The following is a 10046-nucleotide window of genomic DNA, read 5'->3' on the forward strand; positions in this document are numbered from 1 at the left end:
TCTTAGGCATCAATGGGAGGATTCTAACAAACAATACGAAGAGAATTCAAACTTCACCCCATTGTACAAGCAAGTGGCTATCAGAATTCAGCAACTGAGTGGATGACTTTTGAAGCGAACGGTATAGGGTTCAAGTCGCAAAGTGAACAGCAACTCTGAGATGCAGGTACATCCAGCTGACGAGTCCTGGATTCCGCTGCTAGCTACTATCCATCTTTGCTTACCATCTCTTAATGATTGTTAAAAGTTAAACCCCTTCTCATCATCATCATCATCATAATGAACATACCATTAATATTCCACTTATATTCTATAATTAAATATCTATCTAAAAATCGATTGGATTTTATCAACGCCATTAGCGGTAAATGAGAATCATATTTTTATTATTTTGATATAATAAGTAGTATAACATCGTACTTTAAAAATTTTTTTTCTTCCCAATTTCTTCTTTCCCCAAAATTTACTCATGAGTGAATTAACTTGAATGTAACACTTTTCTTTATATTTTGTTACATTCTATTCATCTAATATACAATATGGATTGAGAATATGACAAAACACAAAGCAAAGAATAACCGGCATGTACTTGATATTTCATTCAAATGATTATTGTAATAGAGTTGTATCCTTAAAAGAATTATGAATGGTAACTTTTGAGAACTACTTATAAACCAATATTAGTGCTGATCAAATGTTATCGATCAAGTTGCAATGTAGCCACTAGTTCCCTCAAGATTACAGGCACACCTTGCTGATGAGTGCCAAGTAGCACGAAACCCGGTTCCAGGGTTCCCTGTTGACCACCTCCAACCACCATCATATCTCAATATATAGTGCACGCAGTGTCAAGCCACCTAGACTAGTGTGGCCACATTGTAACTTGATCGATAGCATTCGACCAACACTAAGAAAGACTTGACACGCATGACATTGATCACCCTCCCTCAGTGATCGATCAATTGTGATTACATCTCAGTCCTACAGGAAGTCAGTGGTAACGTCTCTGACTGTGAAGCTGAGTGACACGGGATCGAACCCAGTAATCAATCAATTGTGAGAAATGAAGGTTCAATTAGGAATATCTTTGTAAACTATGAGAATCAATATACTGAATACTTCATTGATAAATTCCGATTATTTGTTTTTATAGTTTACAATTCTATTCTCTTTCATTTGATCTGCCTAGATGTCTGTTGAAAGATTTTCCATTTCTAATTTGGTGCTATATACTACTTATATTGACAGTTGGTGATTTATAAGTATTGTGATATTTTACAAAGATCAAAATAAAAGATGAATGTGTAGATTATGAAAGATATAAATACCAAAGGAATTGGGAAGGGGGGGAATAAGAGGTTTATACTATATAGTTTAAGTATTGAGTAATCCAGTTGTCGACCAAGATAGGCACAGAGACACGATATACCTCTTTTGGATACATATGTTCAGTTTTCTAGAGTTGATCCAGAAGGATTCAACTATCTAGAAGAGCCATAATCTATATCCTTTAGGTAGATTCTTTGAAACTTGATATAAAAACGGTGAAAGCTATATTTATCTTTATATGATGTTTACTATCTACCAAGTGTGAAAGGATGCTGTTGTTAATAGCTTTCATGACTCCATTTTTCAAGTTTAAGAGCACGGTAGGATAGAGCCCTTTGAATACAGCATATGTAATTAGCTTCAAAGTATGGTTGAATTAATATGTACACATGGAGAAGCCCATCATCGGTAACCTATCCTTGATTTATAATCAAAGATGGACTGTGGCTAAAAGTGGAATCCACTACGCGCGTTTCGTCCTATTTGAGATTATCATCAATAATATGAAATTGGATCACTTCACTTCTCTTTTTCAAAATCGACGGAATTTACCTAACAATAGAATCCAGAATACGAGTCTAATCCTGCAATAACACGACTTCAAAGAAATCTTAAACATTTAATGAACATCAGATTGATGATAATTTGAAGTTAATTAGATATTTGATAAAAATATGTAGGTTTCAACATACACAAATGAATAGCGTTCCAAAATTTCCCAGAATCCCGACGCTATCTAAAATGCTATAAAAACTCATAAATTTTCTGTACATAAACGAACCTTTTGGAGTAAAGTATCCTTCCCATAATTTGCTGTGTAGATTTAGTCTGGAGGTTATTAGAAGAGCTTAAGATACTAAATCTAACGTTCCATTAGTAGACTTATCAATAACAACAGGGATACTATTCGAACTCAAGCAAAGATAAACCACCAAATGAGAAGACATATCAAAGTTTTATAAATTCAATTTAACCTACAATGCTTATATTCCATAATTAATTAATATCAATGGTAATATTTTAGTTATTGAATCAATTTTTTTTATTTTTAAATTTTTTAAAAAAATCCTTAAAATATCCCTTGACAACAAAAGATTTTCAAAATAAAAGTTTGGAAACATTACACAACAACAACAACAAGTAACAACCCATCATAAAATGTTACATTAAAATTATTATTATTATTATGAAGGGTATGCGAGTGAAGGGTAAGGGGGTGGGGGTGTTTGAGGGCGGACAAATAAATTTAATGTTTCGCCTAATTTTTTTTTTAAATTTTTTTTATAAAAGTTCATTCAAATGAATATGACAATATGAACAAAAATGATGTCTTATTATAAGGTATACATATATAGATCTTTTTTTTTTAAATTTTTATATCCCTGTTACTAAGGGTAACTTTGATAAGTGAAATGTTAGTTTCTGTGTTGGTTTTAATCAAACTGAAATAATAAAAAAGTGTACACATTGTATATAGTTTCTATGTAGATACTACTATATATATATCAGTTTTGTTTATCTGTATTAATTTTCGTTATATTTAATATGTCGCCCTGAATAGTAATTTATAATTAGATTATATGGGATAAACGGTTACTAATTATGATTAGACGTTTATATGGATTGGGGATTTTGGTGTAAAATGATAGGTGACGATTCAGTGGTCTAGAAGTTAAGTGTTGGGGAGCGAGATCGAAGGTTGTGTGTTCAAATTCTGCGAGTAGGATCGTAGATGCGCACTGCTGAGGAGTTCGCTTACTAGAAAGAAATGACCATTCAATCATTTCAGGTTTTTAATGCTGGTCTAACATTAATCGATTCATGATCTTGATCAAAACTTTAACAATCTCTTCAACCCACATTGATAATTAATATGAATTGTTTGAACCTTTTTACAATGATACATCTATTTCAGTCGAATCGATTTCAGATCTATATCGCTCAATGTGCATAGCTATGAATTATTGGAACATGGAAGTTTTTTTACTTAGTGACATGTTTCGGTCTAAAAGTCAACAACTTAATAAAATGAGCTAGATCATATTCTACTACTGTCAACCAAGATCTCTTAGTAGAGTTTCGCCCCCAATTGCCCTGGTACGACCGAGAGTTGGGAGAGTACGCTCTGCCCGTTGAAATGATCCTACATGGCCACGCGTATACACACTCTTCCATGGAAGTTCTACTCACTGCCTTCTCACAGTGTCTGGGGTGTTGTTTACGAAATTGAGAGGACGAAAAGTGAATGTCCGTCACTTTAACCGGGTTGGTGGACACGGAAAGTCTACCTAGGGGTGTTGGAAAACCCTGATTCCAAACCGATGGTGCACATGGGCTACAGTATCCTGAGGGGAAAATGGCGTATGAATCAATCGTCGGTCACCGGCTACCATGGGACTGCATCTCCTTACGATGCTCCACTGCATTGTGGATCAGACCCTTAGGTCAAAGGCTCCAGGTGTGGCCCCCTAAGAAAACCACCTGCTTCAGTTTGGGCACCTGAGCAGTATCACAGCCCTCACACAAATCGAATGAGATTTGTGTGGCGCATATATATATGGTGTTCCTTTGTACCAATATTTATGTGTTTAAATAAATAAGCAATCCTTTGTTTCCCTGTTGTGTTTTATTTGATCAATGTCTGTCGATAACCCGATTCTTCGTCAGTATTTGAAGAGACTTATATAATGTCGTAGTTTCAATATTAAAATCAATATTTGGATGCAAGTGTATGCAGTCAATGAGTTCCTAACAATAGAAGTTCTACTTTCTGAATCCAATTGCTCACCAATATTTAAATGTAATCGATCAGTTTAGATACTTAGTCTTATAGAAGACCAGTTGTTTCGTTCTGCTCAACTGAGTGATAACTGCATGGAAACAGATTATCAGTAATGATAGAACATACATTTGAAATAAACAGAAAAGAAGAGTAATTATTCACATTTTCAAGCATATCCCAATGAATTTACTGTTAAGATTGTAGCATTACTTTGAACAGTCCAGTTCTTTCCAGTTGTTATTCATCCTTTTCATATCTGCTTCAATCTCCCAGCGTAATGTGTTCTTTGGTCTTCCTCTTTTCTGCTTCCCTTCAGGATTTCGATTATGCTGGATACATGAGATTCTCATCCTATGAATGCTTTATGTGCTTCTTTGGACGGTATTAAAGCTACTGCCTGAGTGTGTGTAGCATTTTTCTCTTCGTGACCGGAGTACAGCAGCATCTTTCCCGTATCTAGCCTTTGCTGTCCTGCTTCTGTCAAATGGGTTTCGCTGATTCCGAGAACCGCCAATTTGTATCTCCTCATTTCCATTGCTATTTGACTGGTCTTTCCGGTCTCTCACATCGCCCGAATGTTCTATGTCGGCCTCATGACTTCCGAAAAATCTCGGCTTTCATCATGAGGCGTCATAATTATTCATTCAACTCTCAGGACAGAGTTTAAATGATTTGAGTTATTTTTTCTGGTTAGCGTTTTTTAGCGAGTTAGTTCTCTACGGGATGGGTTCGCTAACCCCATACCCAACCCCTCCTTTACCTGGGCTTGGGACCGGTAGTAACTCTAGAAGAGCTACAGGCGGACATAAGGAAATAAAGAAATAAACAATGTGCAATTAACACCATGTGAATTTAAAACTTCACCGCGTTGCTTAAGCAAGTGACTATCAGGACTCAGTAGCTAAGTGGATAACACAATAGCGTTTGAAGAGAACTGTACTGGGTTCGAGTCCCACAGTAAACATCAACTATGAAATGCAGGTTCTCCCAGCTGACGAGTCTCAGATAGGACGAAACACACATCCTGGATTCCACTACTAACCACTATCGATCTTTGCTTATAAAGCTTGTGACCTAAAGCAATATCGAAGCAGTTCACACAGAATGTACATAAACTTACAAGAGACTGATCAATCGTAGTCTTAAATAACATTGAGAAGATACAGCTAAGCAACACCAAATATATTTAATACATTGTATATGTTTCAGATAAAGAAAGACAATCTCAGAAGGGGTCGGTTGTTCATTTATTCATACCATAATCAATTTGTAGTTTTTTATTGGATTCTTTTCTTGTTTTGTCTTATATAGTCTGTTTCTATTGTTATTATCTAATTATACAATCATGACTTAGTTAAATGTTATGTCATCCACTTGGGTATTATTTTTTGTATACTTGTCTAAGTTAGTTTTCCTCATTAATCCCTTTAAATGATGGGAAGTTTTCAAAATTTGTAAGAGAGAACAAACCAACTTCTAGCTGAAGAGGAAATGAAGAGAAGACATTGGAAATGGATAAGACACACATTGAGGAAGTCATCGTACTGTACTAGAAGGCAAAAACTAACTTAGAATCCTGAAGGGAAATGAAAAAGTGTAAGGATGAAGAACACAATGTGTCGGAAATTGGAAGCATACATGAAAAGGATGAATGGCAACTGGAAAGAAGTGTGAAGGATTGTTCAGGATAGAGTTTGATGGAGTATACTGATAAGTGGCCTATGCTCCTCCATGAGGGGTAACAGGTGTATATATACATATACATAATATTGCTAATCTTTGTAATGCCGATTTCGGGATTTAATTAATTTATTTAAACACATAAATATTGGTAAAAAGGGGCACCAAATGTATATGCGCCGCACAAATCTCATTTGATTTGTGTGAGGGCTGTGATACTACCCAGGTGCCAAGACCGAAGCAGGTGGTTTTCTCACGAGGGGCACACCCGGAGCCTTTGACCTAAAAGTCTGATCCACAAGGTAGTGGAGTATCGTGAGGAGATGTAGTCCCATGGTAGCCGGTGACCAACGATTGACTGTGTTTGTAAGCAGCTGATAGAAAGTCACAATATATAATCAATTCAGTTGTTATTCTGGTTTTATTGAAATAGTCTTATTACAATCAACTACTTATGACACAGTTAAGTTTGTTAATCATTTTAGTAAATAAATCGTGCCAATTCAAATGATTCTATGCTAGTCTACAGTAAAATAAGTACATTATGAAAAGTATATTCCCAACTACGTCACAATGCAATTCCTCACATGGAATCCTGAAGGTCAAAGGATAAGAGGAAGACCAAAGAACACACATTACACCGAGAAATGGAGATAGATATGAGAAGAATGAACAAAAATTGGATAGAACTAAAAAAGAAGGCCAAGGACAGAGTGGGTTGGAGAAAGCTGGTCAGCGGCCTATGTTCCGTTGGGAGTAACGGGTGTAGGTAAGTAAGTAAGTAAGTATAAAATGTATATTATTATGATTATTATTACTATTGCTATGATCAGAAGGGGTTTTTGTGGAGATTTTAGTAATCTTTTTATATAGTTGAGATCATGAGTCAATTGAAGCTAGACCACTATGGAAAACCTGGAAGCACTAGACGACCCTTTCGTCCTATAGTGGGACTCCTCAGCAATGGGCATCCACGATCCCGCCTCGTTAGGTTCGAACCCAGAACCTACCAGTCTCGCACCAGAGCACTTAACCGATAGACCACTATCGCTATTATTACTATTACTATCATTATTATTACTGTTACTAACATTCATTATCATCTTACTATTCTTATCCCTATGACAATACACTTTAAGCTACTTTACATATGAAACATACAAGTAAGATACAATCGACAGGAAATAAATAGGAGAACAAAAGGAAAAAAAATTTTTTCCCCGTTTTTCTTCCTGTAGTGTCTGACAAATGTTAAATCTATTCAAGATTAAATTGAACATGTGAATATGCCAATTACACATTAATTGATTGATTGATAAGTAGACCTTATGTTATAGTTTGTTTCTATGGGACATTATGAGGAAAACTATAAATAGAAAGATGGTAACCATTGTATTTTAAATAAAAATGAATAATGGTTAGCAATGGAATCGAATTTGATGGAAGTTTCATCCTATTTGGGACTCGTCAGCTGGATGTATCTGCACTCCAGGACTCGAACCCAGTACCGTTCACTTCAAATGCCATCGTGTTATTCATTAAGTTATTGAGTTCTGATAGTTAGTTGCTTATGCAATGGGGTGACATTTAAATTCACTTGATATTGTTTACTTGAATGTTCCCATTGATGTTTAGGACTGACAGCAATTTATCAGTCTGTTATTGGCCATATGTGAATACTGTACATATTGTCTCGATATTGTATTTAAGTATTGTTTCAATAGATTGATCGGTTACATTTTATGTTAACAAAACATCCATAATGTGACTCCGCAGCAGTGCGCACCCACGATCCCGCCTCGCGAGATTCGAACCCAGGACCTAACAGTCTCGACTCCAGGTTTTCCATGATGGTATAGCTTCAATTGATTCATGATTTCAACTATAAAATTTATTCTATGACCAGTATAGGGTGAGATGGGGGGATTGTAGGGATCGTAGTTTTTAAACCAGTCAGTAATAATCTTTCACTTCTTTTCTATTGGACAAAAATGCAAATATAGTTTTTTCATACTTGTTGAATAGTAATCCCTTGCAATAATAGATCATCTCTTTTTTCCTGTGATATTGTTGTGTCTCAAATGAAGTCAAGAATACTTCATTCGAATGATCTATCGTGTTATATTCTAGTGAAGACATAAGTACAGGTAACTTCCAGGACCTATTAATGAACGAATATTCTATATATATTCTTATGCTTTAGCTATTGAGTAATTAGAGTGTGTATATCTACATTCATCTTATGATAAGCTTCATTTTGACCTAGGGATAATTACTGTACGATTTATTGTTCCTAAACTATGCTCAGTTTATTGATTATCGTCCCCCACGTTCACAGACACATCTGGCTTGATCTTGTACAAATATTATTTTCTATTTGATGGTGTAATGCGGTCTATCTGTCTATCTGGTATATAAACCGAGTATGCTTGAAATAAAGGGTTGGCATAGCAGAAGCTGTAATTGGTGTTCTGAACTCAACTCGTAGGGCTAGGCGGACAAGGGACTAATAAGGGCGCTAGACTACTCATCCCAGTTGAACGTCACTGATTTGGCACAGTGTTAACATTAGACAAATTGTATTCCGATTAGCGGATAATTCAAGTGATAAAAGCCGGACATCAAATCATAACGAATTGGATACAGCCTTCTTTCTTTTATAAAGTCATAACACATCGGTCATCGTTAAGAGATAGTTTTCCTCTGTTATCAATTACAATGAACATCATTCACAAATAATCATAATAATAACACCCGTTTACTTACTTCATAAAGTCGAATAATATTTGGATGATGTAAACTTTCTAAAATCGAGATTTCTTGACTTAATAAACGTCTAGTTGATGTATTCATTTTACTTTTATCCAAAACTTTGATTGCAACACGTTCTTTGATAATTTCCATGAATTCAAGAGAGAAGGAATGTAAAAAAAAAGAGGGGAAAAGAAGAAACATCAGTGCCATATCGAATGTTACTTATATGATTAAGGTGTAAATGATTGTCAATCTAATTCATTTTTAGATTGGAATATTTCTATGGAATTATCAGAAAGAGCATTTGTGGAGATTTCAATAGTTTCATAGATGAAATAATAAATCTGGTTTCAAAGCTGGCTTCAAGAGGTATTTCCTGGAGTTCTAGTGAGAAGCAGTGACCAGTGGAGTTCAAACCACTTCTGTTATGAGATAGGAACTCACTGAAGACAATTGGTAAATGGTTGCTGAATTTCGTGAATTGGTTGAAGTTAGACATGAACAACGTTGGATGCCGACCGGTTCAGTGGTCTATCGGTTAAGTACTCTGACGTGAGACTGGTAGGTCCTGGGTTCGAATCTTGCGAGACGGGATTGTGGATGCGCACTGCTGAGGAGTTCCACAATAGGACGAAACGGCCGTCCATTGCTTCCAGGTTTTCTATAGTAGTCTAACTTTAATTAATTCATGGATTCAACTCTAAAATTAGTAACTAATTTTTGGAAAATGACCATCACTTTTTACTTTTAGACTCTACAGAATTACATTCTTATGACTCATATGAAATGGAATTACGTAACTGTCAGATTACATAGTTAACAGAACATATTTTTAAACTATAACCAATTAGTGATATAACATGATTGTTATTCTATTTGAATCAATAGTTGTTTTAGTCAATATTCTATAAAAATTGAAGTTTTATACTACTGAAAAGAAACGATAAGTAGTCATTAATGAAATTTATAAATTAAATGATTTTATGAATATTCACATTAGGTACAGGTTGACTAGTAGTAGGAAAAAGCTTAAGTTAGTAGATCTCATATAACTGGTTAAACGTCTCTTCATTCAGTTTCTCTTTGAACACACATACTTACTGATGCCTGTTACTCCTAATAGAACATAGGCTGCCGACCAGCATTCTACAACCTATCCTGTCATGAACCTTCCTTTCCAATTCTATCCAATTCTTCTTCATTCTTCTCATGTCTGTCTCCATTTCTCGGTGTAATGTGTTCTTTGATCTTCCTCTTTTCCTTCGATCTTCAGGATTTCATCTGAGGGCTTGCCTTGTAACGCAGTTGGGTGACTTCCTCAATGTGTGTCCTATCCTCTTCAAGCGCTGCTTCCTGATTTCTTCCTTCACTGGATGGAATCTGGTTTATTCAATCCCACAGTACGCTGTTGCTGAAAGTGTCTGACCAACGAATGTGAAGTATTTTGAGTGGAGAACTGTTAATAAACACCTGTATCTCCTGGATGACGGCTTTCGTAGTT

General features: G+C 35.5%; 1 protein-coding gene across 1 annotated transcript in view; it reads right to left on the reverse strand.

Annotated features, from left to right (window-relative positions):
- The window catches only part of Smp_127060 (serine/threonine kinase), a gene marked incomplete at both ends in the record, with an annotated part of 38829 nt that extends 30134 nt beyond the window's left edge, over positions 1-8695 (reverse strand). Inside the window, one exon of the mRNA XM_018798495.1 lies at positions 8558-8695. Coding sequence (XP_018653431.1) covers positions 8558-8695 — 138 coding nt within the window. The remainder of the gene's footprint in view (positions 1-8557) is intronic.
- Between the last annotated feature and the right edge of the window lie 1351 nt (positions 8696-10046).

This window comes from Schistosoma mansoni, chromosome 6 (genome assembly GCF_000237925.1).
Source record: "Schistosoma mansoni strain Puerto Rico chromosome 6, complete genome".
NCBI classification, from domain to species: domain Eukaryota; kingdom Metazoa; phylum Platyhelminthes; class Trematoda; order Strigeidida; family Schistosomatidae; genus Schistosoma; species Schistosoma mansoni.